The 25,458-nt window shown below is 41.9% G+C and overlaps 1 protein-coding gene across 1 annotated transcript in view; it reads right to left on the reverse strand.

Annotated features, from left to right (window-relative positions):
• FNDC3B (fibronectin type III domain containing 3B) overlaps positions 1 to 25,458 on the reverse strand; it is a 348,736-nt gene that overhangs the window by 58,307 nt on the left and 264,971 nt on the right. The window contains exons 17-22 of the mRNA XM_083177748.1: positions 18,358 to 18,476; positions 16,216 to 16,321; positions 12,224 to 12,396; positions 11,582 to 11,695; positions 8,406 to 8,555; positions 2,716 to 2,996 (exon numbers count right to left, since the gene is read on the reverse strand). Of these exons, the coding sequence (XP_083033874.1) occupies positions 2,716 to 2,996; positions 8,406 to 8,555; positions 11,582 to 11,695; positions 12,224 to 12,396; positions 16,216 to 16,321; positions 18,358 to 18,476 (943 nt within the window). The remainder of the gene's footprint in view (positions 1 to 2,715; positions 2,997 to 8,405; positions 8,556 to 11,581; positions 11,696 to 12,223; positions 12,397 to 16,215; positions 16,322 to 18,357; positions 18,477 to 25,458) is intronic.

Consider the following 25,458-nt stretch of genomic DNA (forward strand, 5'->3'; position numbering starts at 1 on the left):
AACAAATTTTTCCTTTCTCAGTTTTCTCTATTGTTGTGGGTCCTATTCTTGTCCCCCCCCACTATCCGTTCTTATCTTCAAAGTCAAGGATACCGCCGCCGCACTGCTGCCAGGCATTGGACAGACGATACAGTTCTGAGAGTGTGTTACCCGTCCCAGTTTAGGTCAAGGTAGAATCTATAAACTTGACACATTACCCAGGACCGGATGTTTGATAGTGATAATACCAGCATACTTAAAAGCATACCAAAAAGAGAGACAACAAAGAGTTCAAGGGTCTGTTGTCACAAACAATACCTACCAAAGGATGCCATATCTGAAAAACAACTGTATATAGTGTAACCTCCCCTGTTTTTATTTTTATCCCAAGATTTGTACATTATCCTTCGTCACCCTGAGTAGATTGTTCGATAAATGCGGCCCATCGTTTATCCATGATCCAGGATCGGCCAAAGAGCAGATGGTTTACTCCCCTTATATGTTTGATTCACTGATCCCAATTTCTCTGTTGGGATTATGAATTTCTGTATTGTTATGTAAAATGTTTGTACTGTAACAGTTTTATATTTACTGTTAAAGGGTGGACTGTTAAAGTCGAGTTGCACACACGCCATTTTAGAATAGTATGGCCGCCATTTTGGTTCGCAGAGTTGCGCAAATAAAGTTTCCATACCCGAGTCTGTGTGACAAAGTGGACCAGAAGCGTAGCCATACTATTACACATAAATTCATAAGAACATACTGACACTAAATAAAATATAGTTAAAGGTTTAGAACGCCACACATAGCTTAGTTAGCATTGCATACATCCGTCTGTATCATGTTTAGTACCGTTACGTTCCGTTTCTTATGCGCAGTATTCCGGTCATTGCGAATATTTCGCAAGACATACGGTCCAATAGTTATGGACAAAATCCATATTTCCAAGACAGTTTCTGTTCAAAAGTGTATAACAAAGGAATCTATTAAAACCGGTTCTCACTGCTATTTACAACCCCTGACGACGATACCAACAGAACAAAGGACTCCAAAGTTCACCTTCCCCCTGCACCTTTGCAAACCAGTTGTATTACTTTGCCCCAATCACAGAGGACTTGACATACGAACCCTGACCAATAGGAATGGCCTTTGACCTCCCCCTTCTGACCCTATAAGATAGGTGACCCAGGGCGGCCTCGGTCACTTCGGCACATCTTCCTTTCCCTGACCATTGACCGGACTATGTTCAAACCTGAACATAGTGAGCTCCGACCGGACTGCGCTGCGCTATTTCCCCTGAAGGTAGATATTCGTATTCCCCTTTTATGTAATGTGGCTGATTATGATTGTATCCTGTATCTGTTTTTCTTCCCCTAGCAGAGCCTGATTATTATACTCATTGTTAGACTATTGTATTACTTGTTATACCTGTATTTTCTATTCCTGTAACCCCCTTTTGTCCATTAGGGACTTAAATACATCCTTTTACGGAGTTTCTATCTCCTTACTTCTATACTGTGGTTGTGTCTGTTATTCGCATAGCGATAAGGTATATTACGGACACTGTCCTAAAAGGTATATTTCGCAGATTAGAGTCAGAGTACTGCGAAAGGATCTCTTATTAAGGTATTGGTTCTTTGGTGTACAATATACAATAAAGGTACGCTACGCTGCGCTACGCTTTGTTCGCACGTAGCTAGGTATAAAGGGTACGCTGGTTACGGGCAATACGTAACCTGCGCTTTTCACTTATTGTTTCTTTGGTCATATTTAATCGCCATTAACATCTGGCTCTGCTGGCAACAAATCAAATGTCTTCTCTTTACCATAATCCCAGCATACATATTTTTCCGGTAATAGTTCTCATACAATATAATAGCTTAGGGGATGGTCTAGTGTAACATAACCATGGGGTATAATGTGCTTAGGAATATGGCCGTGTCCAGCAGATATTTCAGGTTACAGCATTTTAAATAAATGATATAACTGCACACAAGTTGCAATATCACAATATAATTTTCCCCATAGGCAGACAGTAAAGGTCCCCACAAGTAAATGTATTAGCATGGTCTGTGTGGTCATGGAGGATCATATGCCATTTTTACTCATCATTCGTCAAATATTACATAGATATAATAGAGTCAGCACTTATTCCAGCAAAAGTGACAAGATACTGATGGATAGATGGATTCAGTGCAACATACTGCCATACCTCAAACAGCCATCATGCATCTAGCAGTTATTTACAGAAAATGCTGAAACTTTACTCCATAACATAACACAAACCATTTATCATCAGTTCTTCTATTTCTCAAGCCTTAAGATAATAATTCCAACTGTGCAGAACAGCTTTGATGAACTACTTTTAAAATGCAATCTTTTCTGAAGGTCAGACACACGTTTAAAAAAAAGGGTCACTGGAGCCCCCAGTGGACAAACATGGCATAGCATCTACAAATAAAAATGTATTGAACAACCTCTGGGGAATAATCCTAATTTATGCTTTCTACATGGAACTATAAATTGTCACTACATATCAAGTGGCGGCATGGAGTGGGAAGAGAAATGAAAAATCAATAAGACCCAATGTCAAATCTTTCCCTCTGTAGACATCTTTCATTAAATGTTTATTCAGAGTATCATAAATAATAGCTCTAGTGAGCCTTATCTACTCCTGATATGCTCAATATTTTCAAGAGCTTATCTTTCATAAAACAGAAATGAAATGACACATACTGGTAGTTTGCTTCCGGCTGTAGCTCCTCAATGACGTAACTTGTTATGTTCCCTACTGAGATGCTATGGTCTCCCAAGTGTATGTGGTAAGCAATAATTTCAGATCCATTGCAGCACGGCTCCTCCCAACTTAGCAGTAGGCACACTGATGATAGCATTGTGCACGAGTCTAGATGGGCACCATCAGTCACATAAAGGTTAGGTACTGCGCCTGGCACAGAGGCTGGCGTTCGGCAGCTCGCTACTTCACTAAATGGTCCCACTCCAGATAAATTTACCGCCTGTGAAAAGAGAGATGCAATCTGCATTATGTGGGAAAGACACGTCTTTATTTTATCATGCTCACTAGGTAATCGCATTTAGAAAACAGTATTTGAAGGCAAATACACACACACACATATATTATATATATATATATATATATATATATAGAGAGAGAGAGAGAGAGAGAGAGAGAGAGAGAGAGAATATGGCAATGTTATATTTCACACTGCCAAAAGAAAATAATGGGGGTATTCAGACCAGCTCGCAAGCTTGCGTATATTCGCTGCCTAGTAGTAGCAGATGAGTCATCGATGATGTGGGAGCATGCATCAGTGCTCACCACTGCCCCATACACACTGGGCGGCTTTCGAGCTGAAGTAAACTGAGCTGCGTTCAGCTCAAAGTTGCCCAGTGTGTACGGGCCTTTAGCATATTCTGGTCATGACTCATATATTCTGGAATGCAATAGTCTACTCTTTTTCCCCATTGCTTTTCCTATTAAATTATCCAGGACTGAATTATGGAACTGGAGCATGTTTTGGTCTTCCAGCTCTATCAGTCCTGCCTCACGATAGCCACAGCCTGCAGGTAATTTGGCACTTGCCTGATCTACAATAACGTTTGCCATAAAGTTACCTGCCCTCAGTGTCCTAAAGCCTGTAGCAAGCTGAGGGAGGGGTTCTAGCAGCAGCCATGCAATAGATGAAGAAGGGGGGGGGGGGGGGGGGGTGTGCAGAAGACAATTATACAGTCCATAGTTGGCACTACTTTTTCTCTTCATGTTATTGCACAATCTCACTGAAATGGTTTATCAACAGAAGACAACTATGTGCAAGCTGTTTCAAGGATGTGTACAAAGAGGAAAACATGAGTTTCACTTTCCTCTAGGGACATTTAAGCGGAGTACAATGAAAACCTTATATTGTTTGCCAGTCTTCAAATGATACAATCTGTGGTGCACAAATTAATTGTGTAGGGATTGTAGGGTGATGCTATTATTGCCGGAAATTGTTTCATTGCAGCACTGCCCCTGTACATAATGGGGTAGAGCTATATGACCTTATTGACTGATTTGACCTTCCAGTGCATACCTCTCAGAGGGGTATTTTTTAGCAAGTATGATGTAAGGCGTGATAATCCTCACCCAGAACAATAGTCTGGAGTAAAAAGATACCCAACCCAATCTGATTTGCATTGACACTTGAGTTACCATGACATAATGGACACTACTCAGCAATGATATTTGTGTTGTACTAGGCCCAGCATCTACTCCTTTCCTACAGCTTCAATATCCTTGTCAGAGAACAGCGATCAATCAGGATAACAGTGTTATCAATTAATCACGACGTTGGAGAGACCACCACTCCATGAATATATGACTGTGTCATTGCCGGGGGAAAAGGAAGGGATACTGTATTTTTTATATAAAAAACAGCTTTTTTGGGCATCTAAAGGAAACCAAAATGATGAAATGTGCAGTCGGGCAGGTCCTGTCTAATATGGTATCATACAAAACTGACAAACATCATTTTTACAACCCATTTTGACCAATCAAGCAATGGAGGTTGTAGAACATTTTGTTTTATCTTTAAGTGTTGCTACAGCTGACAGACAGACATAAAGCAACACTCCAGGTGTGGAGAATAAGTCATTGAGTGGTTCTTAATGGGTGATTATAGCAATGTGCCCAATTTTGAACAAAAAGTGTCATTTTGTTATTACATTACTGTATCTGTATGCCACAGCTGCCAGCTCCATCCTGGAACCCAAAGACATAAGCTACAAACATAGAATAAATAGTGTTTTTAGCTAAAAGTGGAAAGTGATCAATGCTTGATAGCCATTTCTGACAGACAGAAATGAGGACTGTGAGAGGATAAAGGCAACGAGAATGCCACAGGTGATGAAGAAACATTGTACACGCTGTAATACAAGCCATAGACCAAGAATAGACAAAACCTGAAGTGTCTGGCAATCTGTATTAAGAGCTTCTTTTCTTGTTACAGATGTGGACAGGCGCTGATAGAAAACCTGGCTTCCATTGGTTTGGTATTACTGTTGGTTTAGTTATCCTATATATAGTGCACATCTAGTTATTGGATAACTGCAACTGCCTGCATCCATAGAAACACATCAGAAATCAGCTCTCTCTATATATATGGACTTAGCCTGGACTTAAACTGGACAGAAACTGAAGGAAACTACAACCAACAGAAGTGCAACTCCTTCAAACTACATCCACATCCAGAATTCCTCCCATGTATGTTCATTTCTATCATGCCACATTCTCTGTGATCATTTTACATCCTATTTGTGATTATCTTAAAACAAACCATGTGTAATGCCATTATTTCCTGTCACTGTAAATGCTTGGCAGTGTAATGTCATGAATGAAGCTTACTAATTGTAGGTACACTGAGTTATTGTTTACATTACCAAACATACTGCAATTTCTTAACCTCTAAACGATACTTCTGCCTCACTAGTAACCGGTGTAACTTAGCCACTCTGTACATTACATGCCTTGTAAATCAGCTGGTAGGAGTCTCTCTCCTCCAATTCAGCAATTATACTGCTCTGTCTCTTATTCAGCTCCCACTCCTTTTCCAATTGTTTTTATTTATTTATTTTTATTTATTTTTAATTTTTTCATTGTATTTTCACCCTGTTCACTTCACATACACTATGCCCAGGCTATCAACACCCCCAACACTCCTTGTCTATCTAATCCATTATTCTGCCCCATGTTACCACCTACAGTATGTCCTTCTCTCCTACATCTTCTCCTCTCTCCTTTACTCCGTCTTCCATCCTCTCCTCTACTTCCCTTCTGTTACCTCACTGTCTCTCACTGCTGCCCCACCACAGGCCCTGTACCCCACCATTCAGCCATGCTCTCTCCCTCCTCCCACTGTCACCTCACCTTTCCATGACCAGTATCACACTGTACACCCTCCATGCCTCCTCCCTCTTTGACTTACTTCTCTCTCCTATTATCTCTCGCTCATGTCCTGAACAGGCCACTTCCCTATATAAAGCTTCACTCACTTCTGCTCTTGATTTTGTCTCTCCACCAACCACTATTCACCCTCGCAAACAAACAGCCCAACTCTGGCACACCAAATGCACAAGATACCTGCAAAAAATGCTCATGTACTGCTGACCGACTTTGGAGGAAATCACGCTCCAAGGCGGACTTCCTCCATTTCAAACTTATGCTTTCATCCTTCAGTGCTGCCCTTTCCGTTGCTAAACAGTCATTCAAGAACCTAATCTCCTCCAAGTCTAAAAACTCCCAGCGTCTCTTTGCCACTGTCAACTCCCTCCTCTGCCCACCTCCTCCTCCCCTCCTCACTCTCTTGCTCTTGACTTTGCCATTTACTTTACATCCAAAATTGACTCCATATGTCAGGACATCACATCCAACCAGACCACCTTCAACCTACCACTTCCTCTCCCTCACTATCCCCCCCCCCCCCCCCCATACCAACTCTGACATCCTTCACCCATGTATCTGGTGAGGAAGTCCTGGGCTTCATCCGTTCCCCTCCCCTCACCACCTCCCCATCTGACCCTATCCCCTCCCACCTCCTCCCCTTCCTCTCTCCTTCTGCCTGTTCCCATTTTGCCCTCCTCTTCAATCTGTCTCTCTCATCGAGTATTGTCCCTTCGGCCTTCAAGCATACTCATTTCTCCTATCCTTAAAAACCTACCCTTGATTCTAATTCTCTCGCTAACTACCGACCCCTTTCTCTCCTCCCTTTTGCCCCCAAACTCCTTGAGCGTATTGTCTACAACCACCTTACTGCCTTTCTTTCCTCCCACTCCCTGCTTGATCAATTCCAGTCTGGCTTCCTTCCATTCAACTCCACTGAAACTGCTCTCACAAAAGTCTGCAATTACCTTCATGCTGCCAAATCTAAAGGCCACTACTCTCTAATTCTTCTTCTTGACCTTTCTGCTGCTTTTGACACTGTTGAACACCCCCTCCTCCAAATCCTTCACTCCCTGCATGATACTGTTCTCTCTTGGCTATCTTTCTACCTCTCTGATCACTCCTTCTCTGTCTCTTGTCTCCACCTCCCCTGCACTTCCACTGTCAGTAGGTGTCCCCCAAGACTCTGTTCTTGGTCCTCTCCTTTTCTCTCTCTATGGGTGGGATTCACTAATAATCCCTGGTGCACATCGCCGGCATTCGCATAGTTAATAATCACATATGCAGCAACATATGCGATTATTAACGCAAATGCGATGCCTGGCAATGTGCACCGGGTCCCCCCCTCCCTGCCGGAACCCTTACAAAGCTGTAAGGGCTCCGGTTGCTCCTCCCTGCACTCAGAAGCGGTGCAGGCAGGAGGAAATCACTGGTCCGGGCAGCACAGCAGGAGGCTGCCCAGGCACAGGTGAGGGTGGTGCGGCGCAGATCGGCAGGGGGTGCGCAGGGCGGCGGGGGATGCAAAGGGAAGCCCATAGGCTTCCATGGGGTTACGCCAAATAGGAACTGGAGTAACCCCCCACAGCGAAGCCCCAGTAATGGGGCTTTGCTGCATATGAAAATGCGGTAAAAACCCAGAAAACTGGGTTTTTACGGCATTTTTCAGCTTGCTGAATCTCGCCCAATACGTCCTTGCTAGGTGAGCTCATTCGACTTCTAATATCACCTTTATGCTGAGAGAACAGTTCAAAAGCGCTTGTGTGAAACAGGGCAGCAGCCGGGGCAGCCGAAAGTCTGGATCACAGGCAGCAGGCAAAGGCAGCATACAGGTGTCACCGTCAATAGGGAAACCCAACGCGTTTCAACCGAATACCGGTCTTTTTCAAGGTGAACTTTTGAACTGTTCTCTAACAAAGACAGTTCCAACCATTCTGGTAAAGAGCTTCACAACTGTTACCCATATAGGGGGAGACTTTATGTGTGGTGTGCCACCTTTTTAATTGCATTTTACATGTGATAGATTTTATCTGTATTAGGGACTTTACATATTAAAAAACTGTATTGCACTATGCTATGAATTTCTCTTTCATATGGACCCTTAATATGGATACCTGTATGATACCTCTGCATTGAAAGCACTATAAGAGTCCTCTTGATAATACTAACAGGGAGGTAACCTACTGTTGCATGCGCTGGTGAAGGGTTTCTAACACTTTTTGTCTTTCCAACCCATAGTTTGGACATGCCTGGTCTGGATCCATGTGAAAGGTGGATGTCATTTCTAAATGAATGGCTGATGGTTTTAAGTTTACCCATCACATATGTATATAAGGTACACATGACAATTTAATGACAAGTTATGAATCTTGCAAAGAACACATGTGGGAGGAAACAAATAATTTCTTTGCAGACATATATGTACAGTAGGTCATAGACAATGAACCAATCACCATTGAATAAAAACCAGTTGTCAAACAAAACCTCAACACACCTGAAGTCTGCAGCTGTACTGTGTTGCTGGTATTAGGTCCAGCATCTGAAAACAAGTATCAGAACCACTGTAAACTAATTCTGGGGGGTCCTCTTCTTTCGCCCATTGTAGTCTGTATCCTGAGATATCTGCACCGTTGCTTTCAGGACACTACAAAGCAAATAAAAAGATGAAATCTCCATTAATAAAGAAATCAGTGAGTGTGGGAGAGTTACACAGACATCCGCACTTGAATGCACAACTGACAACATAAGTGCTTGTTACATTACAAACTTCCAATAACCGGTTGTTCCGTCTCTATAATAACTGAACCAGCAGTAACTAAACAATACCTAGTGCAAGCAATTAGCCATTACTAGGCTGTAAATGACAGCGACACTTAGCATGATCCTTAGGAGAAAGCATTAATGTTCCACTTGTCATTTCAGAGTTGATCACAGAAGAGACGGTAGCGAGTAGTCCAGTGCGATTCCTGTCATCACGGTCTTGCAAATGGCCGATATCAAGTGCAGTTTGTGTTTACACCTTCTACATTGACTGAGACCTTGATACGTGGTAGATATTCAGCTTTTCTTTCCCATCACTTTTGATAACAGGACCATCTGATGGCTAAGTGGATACCTTTTAAGCTATTTAATAAACAAATGTTTTGCCTAATGGCCAGAACAATAAAGTATCATGGGGGACTATGGTCTTCACACACCACTTTTGTCAAAGCTGGGGAGCTTCGAGTCCTGAACCTCATGACCATAAGGCCAGGGCTCTTTCTGCTCATTTCTGCCACAAGGCTCCTCAATATGGTTGAGCTTCTGTCAAATAAACTGGATCTTCAGATCCCCCTGTAAGGAGGGAGCCTCCAACAGCTTGGGGAGACGAATGATCATAATGGTAGCAAGCAAGCCACTTAAAATGATGTGACACATAAAGTGCTAGATGAGAATAAATAACTAGTACTCAAAGGCCCCATTCCTGCAGCTTTATGTTAAACATATCTTTCCCAGCTGTAATATAAGAATAGAAATAAGAGTACAGGGGGTAAATTTACTGAGGGTCAGTTTTGTGTTTTTGACCAAATATACTAACGGCAAAACGGATGGTAAACTTAGAGAAAACCGGACTTTAGAACATACTGTAAATGCTAATTACAAGTGGACTACAGGTACCAGCAAGCCTGCCCTGGCATTCCAGCGGATGAGGAAAAACAAGGGGGCGCATGCATGGACATTAATGGCCTGCTGGCACCTGTAGTCTGTGCACTGCTTCTGTTTTGGACCAGTTTGACTTTTTCACTTCTATTCCTAACTGAAAGATGAAAGCAGATGGTATTTAAAGCTGTAAAAAGCAAATAAAAATGTTGGGGAGTTTTACATGTAGCTGCAATCTCGTACACTGCTACAGTTGCATTGCCTTGCAGTTCCGTCACTGAAAAGGATTACTGAGGCATCAGTGGTATCTGGACTATTTGTCTACAGCAAAAAGATAGACAACCATTAGGTCGACACCATTAGTTAGACAAGCAGAAAGGTCGACATGCCAAAAGGTCGACACTGTCATTAGGTTGACAGTCAAAAGGTCGACATGGGTTTTTTCACTGTTTTTTTGAGCCGACATGTGCCGACAGGCCGTATTTCATGCTCTACCATCCACTAGGGCGAGGTGTGAGAATAAAATAGTGTGCCGAGCGCAGCGAGTCACCGTGCCCAAAGCATTGTGAGCAAAACGAGCGATGCGAGGGGCTGCGGTTCACTTCAAACTGTGTCCATGTTGAATGTGTCGACATTTGGGACAAAAAACAGCGAAAAACCCCATATCGACCTTTTGACTGCCGACCTAGACACTGTCGTCCTAATGGCAGCGTCGACCTTTTGGCATGTCAACCTTTCTGCTTGTCTAACTAATGGTGTCGACCTAATGGTAGTCTATCTTTTTGCTGTAGACAAATGGTCCCGCTTCCACATCAGCATTGCAATGGCATCTGAATCAGACCCACTGAGCAAAAGTGATAATGCCTACAAGGGCTGAGAAGTAATGGGGCATACACATGGTGCGATATGAACTACCGGTATGGCGTACATAGTCCATATCAGTAGAAAACATAGCACATATAGCACCATGGAGGTCAATCGGTTGACTCGCAAAGTTGCGAATTTCGTAGCTTTGTGAACCAACTAAGCCCTGCCTGCTGCCCGCACAAACTTCTTACACTCATTCGCATGCCGTTTTTCCCCGCAGGCATACCAATGGATGTTTTGCATAAACATCCATTCCCAGCCTTGCGTGCAGGGGCCGAAATCATTTGATGTTTGCCGACCATCTACGTGAACGTGGGCAGTTGACATCGGTGACGTCAGCTGCCCACCCCGGCATCCGCGCCACTCCACCATTAGCATGGGAACATCCAGCATTTGCATGGGAACGGCCATGAAAAGCTGGCGTTCCCTTGGGCGTGACCCATGCCCCCACTGCTCCATGCGAATGGGCCGGCGAATATGCAAGCCGCCGCGTCCATTCGCACACAGAGTCTGCACATGCGCATAAATGGTTATGTGCATGCGCAGAAAGAAAACATCACTCCCTCGTGCGAATGCATGGGGGAGCAAACCAATCAGACTGACTTCCCATTAGCATAAAGCTAGCATTGCCCATGCGCTCCCCCAGAAGTGTTGGCATCGCAAGAAAAAAAGACTAGAAAGTGTACAACCTAAAGTATAGTCAACATCGTACATCGATAAAATCATACACAGTCAAAATTGCACCATGTGTATGCACCTTCAGCGCACCTTGCACGGAGAGGTTGCCTTACAGGAGGTGCATACTGTATATGGAAAACTCAAGCAATTTGAAATTCCCATACCATCCCTTTCATAAATGAAGTCCCCAGTGATTCCAAATCAGATTAAAAGAATCTACCTTGACATTCATCATTGTAACATTGATAACAGTGCCCATTTATCCGGTGTTGATTACCAGTACAATATACATTGTTTACATTTCTGCTTTCAGATACTTTAAACACTCTTAACACCCTCTTCTAATTAAGTGTTGTCAAAGGATTTCTGTTCCTGAAATGGATCTTACCAGTACATGTGTATTGTAATGCAGTAAAAAAAATACATGTGTGCATCCGACATCTCTAAGTATCCCAATCTTACTGTGAAGGCAGACACTCATCTTACCTCCCAGCTTATATGTACACATGTGTCAGAGAGGAATGTCAGCACTGGAGGCCTGCACTGCGCGGGTGGTCCTGCTGCCGTCGTGACATCTGTGCCATCAGAATAAGGCCCATACTAAAATACAGTAAGTCTATGTTAGTCGCAGTATATACTGTGATTTAATATACATTACATTATATCCTTGGTCTACAATAGGCTCCACAGAGATACATTTTATGATATACACCAAAGAAGAAGTGTCCAAAATCAAAACATAAGCTTATTTTTATGACATTTTTCCTTTTTACTAGTCTGAAGAAATCCTGTGCTGTGTACTTTAATAGCAGTTAGTTATTCTTATAGTGATTCAGATATGTGTGTGCGTAATCCTATTCCAATAGCTTACAATATGTTTAAATGTGTACATGTCTGTTTTCTCATCCTTGCACCGGAGAGAATACATTTAAGTAAATAAGACAATATGAACTAAAAGAATGGTAAGCACTTGAAGTACTTATGGAAACATTTGATGGGTTTAGTATAACTGGGTAAATAGTCACATTGAATAAAGTAACAACACGTCTAATGATGGCATTGAAGGATTATACCAGAAACTGTGTGTGACACATGAATTTTCATGAAGCAATGAATAGAGCGACTCACTCCTCCGTCATTCAGAGCTCGTACTCTGAATTGATAAGTGCTTCCAGGAAGCAGATCACTGACTGTACACTCCAAGTCACAACCATGATAGACCTCAGTGGTATGTCCTCCAGGTACACCAAGCTCTAAGCTGTACTCCGATACCTGGCACCCAGATTCCGTCACAGGGGCATCTGAGGAGAAATTCAGATTACAATGTAATCAAAGTTAATAACGGCTGTTACTGAAGCAAATCATCTACTGGTAATTCCTTCTAAAGAACAGGACACAGGACAGTTCTAGCCTTGTATATGGTTTTCTAAAGCTACTGGTAGCAGATCCCGCAGTTTGTAAAAGATAAAGAGATATATAAACATAGAAATTAATGGCAGATAAGATCCATTTGGACCATCTAGTGTGCTCCTTTTATATCCTTTAGGCATAATCTCAATCCTTTTTGACCCTATATACCATGCATGTTTAAATTGCTCTACTGTCTACCACCTCTGATGGGAGGCTATTCCACTTATCCACTACCCCCTCTGTGAAGTAATTCTTTGTAAAATGACCTTTGAGCCTACCTCCTGCCAGAGTCCGCTTATGTCATCAAGAATGTTTCCCTCCAGTACCTTGTTAACACTCTTATTATATTTGAAAGGTTCTATCATGTCCCCACTATTAATTCTCTGCTCCAAACTATACATATTTAGTTTTTCCAGGTGGGGTTTGTGCTGTGGGCCATATACCATTTTAGATGGCTTTTTTTGTATGCTCATTAATGTATTTTCCTAGCGTGAGTGTGCGGCCAAGTCCCGTGCAGCTGTGCTAACATCAGCATCTTCTTCGTCATCGCCGCAACACAAGAAGAGCACAGGAGGAGACTCTGCTATTGTGTGTGACTGAGTCTGTATACAGAGCACAAGTGAACTTAAATTGGAAATAAGCTGCAGCTGCTACACTGTAGAACTTTGTATACAGATTCAGGGACTTAGTTGCACACAGATATACAAGTATTCAAGTGTCATATCAAATTAATCAGCACACTCTTTGCGTATGTTTCCATTGCACTGCGTTGCTGCATTTCTGGCAAAACAAGAAGCAAACAAACTTTAGCTATAATATATATATATATATTAGAGATGAGCGGGTTCGGATCCTAGAGATCAGAACCCCCCCGAACTTACCTGATCCGAGGCCGTCTCCAGGGAGTTGCCAAAATTCTGCGATTTTAGCAGTTTTTCTGCTTTTTTAACAAAAAATCAGAACCCAAAACCCCAAAAATCCAAACAGAAAACACTTAGGTGTTTTGCCAAAACCCATTAGAACCCAGAACCTCAAGGTAATCAGAACCCAAAACCCGAAAAGTGGCCGGTGCACATCTCTAATTATATATATATATAGCTAAAGTCATGTTTGCTTCTTGTTTTGCCAGAAATGCAGCGACGCAGTGCAATGGAAACATACGCAAAGATTGTGCTGATTAAATTGACATGACACTTGAATACTTGTATATCTGTGTGCAACTGAGTATATATCTAGTATATATCTATATATCTAGTATATATCTAGATATCTAGATATATATCTAATAGCAGAAAGGTAGCAAAAAAAAAAAGGTAGCAAAAAAACAAAAAGCTGTGTTTAATCAAGAAGGTGGACACACCAGCATATTAAAAAAAGTCCATATACATATTACCAAGTCCAAACAGCAGCATGGCAAATGTGGCATGGTGGTCCACCTAGAGGGTCACTGATGCCCGACGGCCGTTTCGGTGTACTATCACCGTCCTCAGGAGCATAAAAGTGACCCTTCTAGGAGACCGGATATAAATAGCGTGTATCATTAGCAAATACCTGACACCTGTGTGCTCGTCTGTCTCTAATTCAATGCAGCTACCCGTATCTAGGCAACATGGCTAAGCTTGGAGGTGCGACCAGGAACTGACATAGCGCTGTTTCCGGCTTTCGCCGTATACAGCGTCGTCCCCCTGGCAACCTCATACCATACAGCGGGAGACATCGACGTCATGCGCACGTCGTCGGGCTGGGTGGGAACCAGCCTCGGCGTCCGTCGTCATGGAAACGAGTCTCACTCTGCCGTATCCGCAACACGTCAGTGAACTGCAGGCGTCCCCAACTAATAGCTGAGTGACACCGCAATCACCGGCGGTGCAGTTTAAGTCAGGGCCTCCGACATGGAAAGTTAGCAGGCTATAGGCCTGATTCACCTCCCGTCAGTGGGCACAATTTAGGTGGAAAAATAGACAGTGCTGCAAATTTGGTCAAGACTTGCACTCAGGGTCATTGGTCAAAAAAATACAAGTAAACAAATACACACATAATATAATCCAGATCTGGCACAAAAGGTGTCAGAAGACACCATCAGTGGTGATGATAGTCCCTTAAACTGTGAAAAATATTAATCCTGGTCAAAGGAAGCAATGTAAAGATTGTTATTCATTAAGTCCATTAGGTGAGGTACAGTTAAGTAAATTGATCCAATAGCACTCTCTCCGGAGTAACAAATTGCCACGGTCCCCCCCTCTCCTCAGCGGGGGTATGTGGTCCAGCGGTTGGAAACGGAAGTCCTTTACTAAATGCGTCAATTGTCAACAGATGATAACCTCACCTGTCTTTACAGAACCTAATACATCCAGGACTTACCCTATACGTTTCCATCTTGATTGTGACATCCGCTTTGTGGTTTATGAGATATTCTGCCCATGTAAAATGTTATATATCGGCAAGACCATCAAGACTGCTAAAGAAAGAATCGCTATGCATCGTTCATCTATAAAGAAAGCTATGAGCTCCATCGATAACAGTACTCCACCAGTCGCTAAGCATTTTCACAATTGATGATACGGCAGAGTGAGACTCGTTTCCATGACGACGGACGCCGAGGCTGGTTCCCACCCAGCCCGACGACGTGCGCATGACGTCGATGTCTCCCGCTGTATGGTATGAGGTTGCCAGGGGGACGACGCTGTATACGGCGAAAGCCGGAAACAGCGCTATGTCAGTTCCTGGCCGCACCTCCAAGCTTAGCCATGTTGCCTAGATACGGGTAGCTGCATTGAATCAGAGACAGACGAGCACACAGGTGTCAGGTATTTGCTAATGATACACGCTAGTTATATCCGGTCTCCTAGAAGGGTCACTTATGCTCCTGAGGACGGTGATAGTACACCGAAACGGCCGTCGGGTGGACCACCATGCCACATTTGCCATGCTGCTGTTTGGACTTGGTAATATGTATATGGACTTTTTTGATATGCTGGTGTGTCCACCTTCTTGATTAAACACAGCTTTTTGTTTTTTTGCTACCTTTTTTTTTTTTGCTACCTTTCTGCTATTTCATTGTGTCATGCTGGCCTCTAACTATCTACCATACTACATTTACGTGGCTTCAGCATTTCCCCAGATGATGTGAATGAAGTGTGCTGACTGCTATTGGGATAGATATATATCTATATATATCTATATATATATATATCTATATATATATATATATATATATATATATATATAGATATATATATATAGTGAAAATGTAGACATCCAAAAGGTCGACATGAGGTTTTCATGTTTTTTGGTGGCTATGTCGACATAGGTCGACATGGACACTGTCTAAGTGTACCGTGTCCACTCGCCATGCTTTGGGCCCGGAACACTGTTATATTTTCCCTCCACTCCTTAGTGGATAGTAGGGTATGAAATACTGTCAGTCGGCACATGTCAGCCCAAAATGGCCTTAAACATTATGCTCGAGCAGGAATTAGTAATTAGTGGTTATCACTAAGGCATGGGGTACAAAGTGATACTACTAGTGTCAATAGAGATGTCCCTAATTAGCTGACTGGTATCACTGTATATTTTAGATTACTTTCTGTATAATTTTTGAAGAAAAACAAATGAAAACAAAACAGAGAGGATATAAACACAGTGAATACTGATTTAAGGTTCAATACATATTAACAGCTATCAATACTGCAAACAAAGTGGTTACTTACCCCACTGTAAGTATATTTCTTTGTGCTTTGGTTTGCCTACCACTCTTGGTGCTGGACAAGGACCTGGTGCTACACATAATGTGCGAATAGGTTGACTCTCAGAACACTGAGTAAAAATATATAAATAGAGGACAATTACTCATTTAATCACCCAGCTCTAAGACACACTAAAGTGTAACTTCTGAGAGTAACAGTGATTGGTTATTACTGGCATAACGAGCCCTTTATCATATCTTAGTGACAACCGATCAGCTTCTACAGATGTATCCTTTCACATCCTGAATCTCACTGAATTACGGGAAGTGGGCACTCACACACTCTTGCTATGCCATTGAAGTGAATGGGAATCAGTGTGCTTATGTGCCTTTCTCTCATTCACTTCAAAGTGACCTGGTGGGGATACAAACTAATGCGGCATGCTGCTCTGCATTCGCATCTTGGCCCCCGCTACAGTAAGCAGCTATACACAGCAAAAATGTAGTGGGAAACATCTGTAGCTATCATTTTATAGGCTGTGGTAGAAAAAATTACAGAAACGGATTGGTTGCTATAGCCAGATAATCCACTTTATCTCTCCGAAATGTCTTAAGGTACTTCTGAAATAGGAGATTTCACTTTCCTCTTTTCATCCAACAGTTTAAGTATCTTAAATAGGTTGACATAAGGGATCTGCACCGTCAAATTACAGAGTACATAAACAAATGTGCAAAACAAGAACTCAGAGAGGCATGTTTATTTAAGCCTGGCGAAGAAATAAAGTGAGCGGTGCCAAGGCAACAGCCATGTAGCTCTTAACTGCTATTTTTCAAACACAGCCTGTAACTTTACAGTAAGCATCTGATTGGGCGGTGATAAAGTACCAGCCATTTTATGACTTTACCAGACTTAATAAGTGTGCCCCACAGTTCTAGACAGTAGAGGACAAGTACAAGGTATATAATAACATAGCTGCATCAGCAGATAATACTAATAGCGTGGCAGAAAACTGACAAATTCAGTGGCATTGAAGATCATTTAAGTAAGAGAAGGAAATGAAAATGGGAGAGGGCCCTACTCATAAGAGCTGACATTTTAAAAGGGAGAGGCAGACAGACAGGGGTGACACAGATGGGGTTAAGAGTGACGAGGGTTAGGACGAGTGTCGGATGGGTTTGGGGATGTGGGTCTAAAATGGTGAGTGACCATCGAATTTATTTTTTGGGCGTCCGGCTACACGTGAGGGGATTGGTCAGTGTACACAGCCTATCACATGCTACCAAAGGGATACGGGTGTTGGTCAGCCCACAGCCCATCACATGCTACCAAAGGTATACGCGCGGCAGCCTAGCAAACAGTTCTGAGCCAGGGCATAGTCTGATCTCTAGTAGCAAGTTCCCCATGGAATTTATTTCTGACCAGTGCCATAACTAGATATTCGTAGGCCCCATAGCAAAATTTGTTAAGGGCCCCCTAGTTAGTAACTGATTGTGATACATGTACTGTATGTCAAACATATTACTTCAACAGTAAAGATGGGCCCCCTTCAGCACTGGGCCCCATAGCAGCTGCACCCCTTGCACCTACGGTAGTTACGCCCTTGTTTCTGACATTTAAGGTTCATAATTAGAGGGGACATTTACTGCACTTGCTTATAGTCTTGTTAAGCCGACGACTATTGAAGATTTTTAGGGATTTTTATAAAAATTTTAAGCTTGACATGTTCCAAAACGGAGAGGAACGGTTTTAAAACATGCACTTTAAAGTGCAATCTGGCCTTTATTAATTCCTATGGTTAACAAAGCACATAAAAGTATGTCATTTTTATAAAGATGCAGGTTAGTCCATATTACACCGTTCTGTTACTATTTGTTCATTTTACATCTGGTCTACATAAGCTTTTTACTTTACTTACATCAAAATCATGTTTATTTTCACTAGATCACTTGCACTACTGTAGTTCACGTGTAAAGCAGATTTTGTAAGTAATTACTGTAGTTTGCCTCAATATAAACGTATATATGCTGCTTGTTTTTAAAAACCTTTCCTGCAAAACCAATTATGTTAACATGATTTTCAAGTAAGAATGACATATTAAAAAATATTCAAATGAAATATTAAAACATTGGGTTAGAATGTGATAACCAACCTAGAAGCTCTACGTACCTGACTGTGTCCCCCAGTGCTGATGGAGCACACGCGGAGTTTGTATAAAGTGCCTGGTTTCAAGTCATTACAGGTATAATCTGTTGCAGACCCGCTATATGCTACCTTCCACTGTGTTGCTGTAAAAATAAATATCATTATCATAATGTAATGCTATGTGTAGTTTTTGCAATAGCGCTGAATAGAGAGTCAAAGTAACAATGCAAATAAAGGAGTGAGCATACATCTAACAGGTAAAACGTAACAACTACATATGAAAAATGGTGCTTGTATTGATGTTGAAGGCACCTGCTCATTTTCAGTATGACATTTATATCTGCGGTACAAATAGCCAAAGAAATTGGCCATTTATAAAGCAACTTTATCTGCTGTGAAAGCAGGTATGAAGAACATGTGTTTATCCTGCAAGCTAATAAAGTGCACAGCAATTACAGTATCTGTCAGCCCTTATTTACTCACAGCCCATGTATGCATTTGTACTGCAGCGCAATACTGTAACGGGAAAAGAGCAAAGCACAAGGTGACAGCTCCGGTGTATTACTAGAAGATGATATGTGGTAGTAACTGCAAAGTATCAATGAGTGGCTGTCTGATGATGAGCACATTGTGGATCTATTGACTTTACATTTAATCTTATTTTCCTTGAAGTCAACCCTCAGAAGAGAACACACTTTAAGTTCAGATGACCGGTTTCTTGGAATTCATTAGTGGTACACAAGCAATCTTAGCCGAGTAATTGGTAGCAAGTGAATAGACCGCCGTATTCCATCCTGCCTCTACCGTGGCTCATCTGTTTGTGCAGCGCTCCCTAACATTACCCTGTACTTTCCAGAGCTTTCACATTAATGAACTCAAATGAATATACATAGCCTGTGTGCTAGCTGCTAAACTCAGGCGATCTCACATGAGCCTGGTTTTCAGACAAATTAGAGATAAGTCATTTATGATATTGGGGGGAATCAGCATCAAAATGATATTAATATTAAAGTAAGAAGAGAAAAATTTGGAGGGATTCCTCTTGCGCAGAAAAGCCGCAGATTGAGGTGAAGGTTTTAGGGAGGAAGCACCAAACCCCCCGTGAATGCAGAAATAACAGAAATAGGTAAATCCTTCACCAAGTATATGCGCTAAATAAAAGAGGGTTATCAGACTCCCCTGTAAATGGGCCCGTCTTCGGATGATTTCTTGGAATAACTCAATATGTAAGACAAGAAACAGAGAAAGGGCATCTACCCTCGTATAATATTGCTTAACACGGTGTATTTTTTAAACAATAAACGGGATTAAGGCAATAATTTTCTTAGGTATAGGTGTGGATGATCGGGGGGTTCCCCCTCTCCATAAACTCACACTTTCCAATATATATACCAGCTCATCAACAACACTTCGGGAGAAAAGCCCTTTTCACTTTTGCAGATATTTCAATATTGACGGGGGTTCCCCCTCTCCATATACTCACTGTTAGGTAGTATAAACACAGCGTGTCACAGGGTCTTTCTCCTGGATGTTCGGTCCCAAAGAGAAATTCCACAAATGGATGAAGAAAATATTCTTTATTGATAATAGGTAAATATAAAAATGTGCAGGCTGATCTACCACTCCTGGGCTGACTGGCTCCTCAGTGGTCCAGGTGTTATCAATCACGGGGCCCCGTAAGGAAAGGTCCCACTGAGTGCTGTCAGGTTACCAGAATGGGTCCAGCCACTGCTCCTCTAAGTCACTGCCAACGCGTTTCGATCTCTCCTGGAGATCTTTTTCAAGGTGCCAGTGACTTCAATGGACGGGGTTTAAATACCCCTCCAATCATAATAATGTCCAACATCTGTGAGAGGTAAACTTTCCATGTATAACGATATTACATTCTGGTCCGTTTCTTAATACATCTGGGTCCTATACAGGTTCCCAGGCAGAGGGCTCGTCACCGGAAGTGACGTGTCACGCTCGTGACGTCGTACATCTCCGTGCGCGCCACGCAGGTGTCACAGTCTCTCTGTCCGGCTTGTATACATGTATGAAATCTTTGTTCCGCCGCTCCGGAAACGGCGCGGTTGTGAGTCCTTTTCTAATTCATTCCGTCTGGTGCTCGCGGCCATCTTTGTCCTCCCGGCCAGGATTCTCTGTCCATGGCGGCCATCTTGCTCCTCCAACTCCGTTCATATAGGGTCTCTTTTCTATGTGGTGGCCATCTTGCTCCTCCCGAATGATCTGTGCTTTGTCTGTTTTTAAACGGCGGACATCTTGCTCCTCCTTATAAGTAATTTAAAGTGCTTATGTGCCCGACAGGTCATCCCTATAGATCCTAGAGGGGTAAAAAGATCACAAAATGGCAGCAACAATCATAAAAATTTAAAAGGTGATAAGAAAATTTATAAAGATAGTGGGGTATAGCAGCAAAGTGTATATAGCAGCATATCCGTGGGTAAAAGTGCATATGTGCAAGGGCAGTTAAAATTCATCATAAAATCAGGGTGAGAAAGGGTGTATGCGACCATATAGGAACTGTGTATTCAGGTATATTTTCACAGGAACCATTTTATTTCAAAATCCTGGTTCAATCCTTTTGGTTCTAAAGTGCTGAATTTATAAATGAGTTCCATTTCTTTTTTGGCCAGTCTTTTCTGTATATTTTTGTCCCTTTCTGTGGCTTGAATAAGTTTTATGCCCCAAAATCCCATAATCTGATTTAGAACCAAAAGGATTGAACCAGGATTTTGAAATAAAATGGTTCCTGTGAAAATATACCTGAATACACAGTTCCTATATGGTCGCATACACCCTTTCTCACCCTGATTTTATGATGAATTTTAACTGCCCTTGCACATATGCACTTTTACCCACGGATATGCTGCTATATACACTTTGCTGCTATACCCCACTATCTTTATAAATTTTCTTATCACCTTTTAAATTTTTATGATTGTTGCTGCCATTTTGTGATCTTTTTACCCCTCTAGGATCTATAGGGATGACCTGTCGGGCACATAAGCACTTTAAATTACTTATAAGGAGGAGCAAGATGTCCGCCGTTTAAAAACAGACAAAGCACAGATCATTCGGGAGGAGCAAGATGGCCACCACATAGAAAAGAGACCCTATATGAACGGAGTTGGAGGAGCAAGATGGCCGCCATGGACAGAGAATCCTGGCCGGGAGGACAAAGATGGCCGCGAGCACCAGACGGAATGAATTAGAAAAGGACTCACAACCGCGCCGTTTCCGGAGCGGCGGAACAAAGATTTCATACATGTATACAAGCCGGACAGAGAGACTGTGACACCTGCGTGGCGCGCATGGAGATGTACGACGTCACGAGCGTGACGCGTCACTTCCGGTGACGAGCCCTCTGCCTGGGAACCTGTATAGGACCCAGATGTATTAAGAAACGGACCAGAATGTAATATCGTTATACATGGAAAGTTTACCTCTCACAGATGTTGGACATTATTATGATTGGAGGGGTATTTAAACCCCGTCCATTGAAGTCACTGGCACCTTGAAAAAGATCTCCAGGAGAGATCGAAACGCGTTGGCAGTGACTTAGAGGAGCAGTGGCTGGACCCATTCTGGTAACCTGACAGCACTCAGTGGGACCTTTCCTTACGGGGCCCCGTGATTGATAACACCTGGACCACTGAGGAGCCAGTCAGCCCAGGAGTGGTAGATCAGCCTGCACATTTTTATATTTACCTATTATCAATAAAGAATATTTTCTTCATCCATTTGTGGAATTTCTCTTTGGGACCGAACATCCAGGAGAAAGACCCTGTGACACGCTGTGTTTATACTACCTAACAGTGAGTATATGGAGAGGGGGAACCCCCGTCAATATTGAAATATCTGCAAAAGTGAAAAGGGCTTTTCTCCCGAAGTGTTGTTGATGAGCTGGTATATATATTGGAAAGTGTGAGTTTATGGAGAGGGGGAACCCCCCGATCATCCACACCTATACCTAAGAAAATTATTGCCTTAATCCCGTTTATTGTTTAAAAAATACACCGTGTTAAGCAATATTATACGAGGGTAGATGCCCTTTCTCTGTTTCTTGTCTTACATATTGAGTTATTCCAAGAAATCATCCGAAGACGGGCCCATTTACAGGGGAGTCTGATAACCCTCTTTTATTTAGCGCATATACTTGGTGAAGGATTTACCTATTTCTGTTATTTCTGCATTCACGGGGGGTTTGGTGCTTCCTCCCTAAAACCTTCACCTCAATCTGCGGCTTTTCTGCGCAAGAGGAATCCCTCCAAATTTTTCTCTTCTTACTTTAATCATAATACACTCTGGTGGGGATTCCATCTGCTGCACCATGTTTTCTCTAAGGGAAAATCGGTCCGCTAAACTAGAATCACTATTTAACCTAGTAGAAGAAAATATAGACGTCTTTGATGAGAACCTTGACAACATAATGAAAAATCTGGAGAAAGACCTACTAAAAGAAAGTCGCCTCTGGTGGGAGGTAGCGACTCTGGAAAAGTATTTAGTTAGCAAAATGGTTCCAAAGGGACTCATCATTGATAAAAGAGCCTCCTTCACAACAGCATCAGAAGACTTCCTAGCAGATTGGAAGAACATTACTGAAGGATGCTCCTTTTCCCTCATGAACCTGATAATTAAAGAACGGCTTAAAGAACTTAAGGAAGTTGAAAAGAAAATCGAAACTAATAAAAAACTTATATCTCCATTTAGCAATATGAAGGAGTATATAGAATTAGAAGAAACCATAGGAATCCGCTTGAAAAAAGCAGAACAAACCTTAAAAGAAAAGAAAATCAGAAAATTCATGAGAGATAAGAAAAATAAGGAAAGTGAAGATGACAGAACATCGGTAACTCCACATCGGACACCTGTAGGAACAACCAAAAAATATAAAAAAGGAACCCCAATAAGACGGGACCAAACACCCATTCGACCCAGGTTCGAAAGGAGAAACAAAATGGAGGTTAGATCTAGGTTTAACGAAAATAGAACCTATAATGAACGAAGAGAAGAACCTATCTGGAGAAGAAACCCCAATAGATATCACAACAACTGGAGGAATAACAGAAAATTTGATGATGACCGGTATCATAAAACAAGGGAGGACAGAAACTACAACGATCATAGACGAAGAAGTCCCCCACACCATCGAGGAAGAGAATCAACGAGTCCACTACACACTTCAAACAGATTCGATGATTTGAGGAACCTCGACAACACCCCAAGGAGACCTTTTTTAGGCGAGGAGAGACCCCTCAACCATCGAAGATAAAGAAACCAACTAGAAGAGGAACTAGAGGGGGGAAAAGAGGGAAAATCACACAGAAAAGAAAGAAGAAAAAGAAAAATAGAGCACTTACAAATGAAGTACAGGAGGAAATACATCAGAACCACGTGAGGAATGATGAAGGGAAGGTGAAGATCTTCAATTTAAGTTCCCATATCCTCAATGAACAAGAAAGAAAAATTCTAGAAAGAGGTATGAAGTATGCTCCATCAAATAAAATTAATGAATTTGAGCTCTATGTGGACATTCAGAAATATGTGAGGAAACTCACAGTGAAAAAGTTTTTTCTGACGAAGGAGACAGAAGATGATGTAGAAGAAGGGTCCACTTCCCGATTCCGCCCCAAATCCACTTTTTTCAGAGTCCATCTTAAAGGGAACTTCATAGAAACTTTTGCAGTGCAAGTCATGGATGATATACGGAAAATAAAAACCAAAATTAACCACAACCTTACATTTAAAGAAAGAAAAGCCCTCGACGGTCTGAAGAAAAATGATTCTATTATCATAAAACCGGCAGACAAAGGGGGGGGGGGGGGTGGTCATCTTGAATGTGAGTGCCTACGAAGAAGAAGTCTTCAAACAATTAGGGGATGAATTGACCTATACTAAACTAAAGAAAGACCCCACAATGACTTTCAAAATAAATTTAGACCTGCTTTTAGACGAATTCACAACTATTTTAAATTCCAAGGAAATAACATTTTTGAAAGTGGAGGACCCCCAAATTCCGGCAATATAGATACTGCCGAAGGTCCACAAAGACCCTATAAAACCTCCAGGACGCCCGATTGTCTCGGGGATCGGGTCCCTCACAGCAAATCTATCAGAAATGATAGACTTTTACCTTCAGCCCCTCGTTTTTAAGAATAAGTCACATCTAAAGGATACAAGAGACATTTTAAACATTTTAGACACCATACAGTGGGAAGAAAATTTTATACTGGTGAGTGCGGACGTCAGTTCGTTATACACCATCATAGAACATAAGAGTGGTATTGAAGCCGTGAAGACATTTTTAACAGGATCAGATCTTAACCAAGAACTTCAAAATTTCATTTTAAAGGGCATCGAATTCATTTTAAAACATAATTATTTTATCTTCAAAGGCGACTTTTATCTACAAAAAAATGGAACAGCTATGGGCACCAGGTTTGCTCCCAGCTACGCCAACATATTCATGGGTAGCTGGGAAAATGAATATGTTTGGGCGGAACATCCCTTCAAAGCAAACCTAGTGTCCTGGTCACGTTATATCGATGACATCATTTTTATCTGGAGGGGAGATATGGAACGGCTTAATACATTTTGCACATATCTTAATGACAATCCCTTGAATATTAAATTAAGTTACGTCATCGATAGGACCACGATTAATTACTTAGACTTATCCATTTATATAGAGAACGGGAGAATCTGTACAAAAACCTTCCAAAAACCGACAGATTCTTCGGCTTACATATATGCCGACAGTTGTCACCATGTGAACTGGTTGACCAGTATCCCAGGAGGACAATTTAAAAGATTAAGGAGGAACTGCTCAGACCCCGTGACTTTCTATGCACAAGCACAGATCATGAAAAAATCTTTTCTGGCATGCGGGTATCAAGAAGAAGTAGTACAAAAAGGACTGGATAATGCAACTATAGTGGATAGGGCCGATCTGCTAAAACCAATATCAAAACAGAGAGAGGAAAATACAGACTTCCAGTGGGCCTTTATCTCAAAATTCAATTCCCAGCACAAAGAGGTGGAAAAGATTTTTAAAAAACACTGGTCCATCATTCAGAAAGACCCAGTTATTGGGAATCTTTTACCCGCAAAACCGAAACATAT

This window comes from Crinia signifera, chromosome 3 (assembly GCF_055691185.1).
Source record: "Crinia signifera chromosome 3, ASM5569118v1, whole genome shotgun sequence".
In the NCBI taxonomy this organism is placed as follows: Eukaryota; Metazoa; Chordata; class Amphibia; order Anura; family Myobatrachidae; genus Crinia; species Crinia signifera.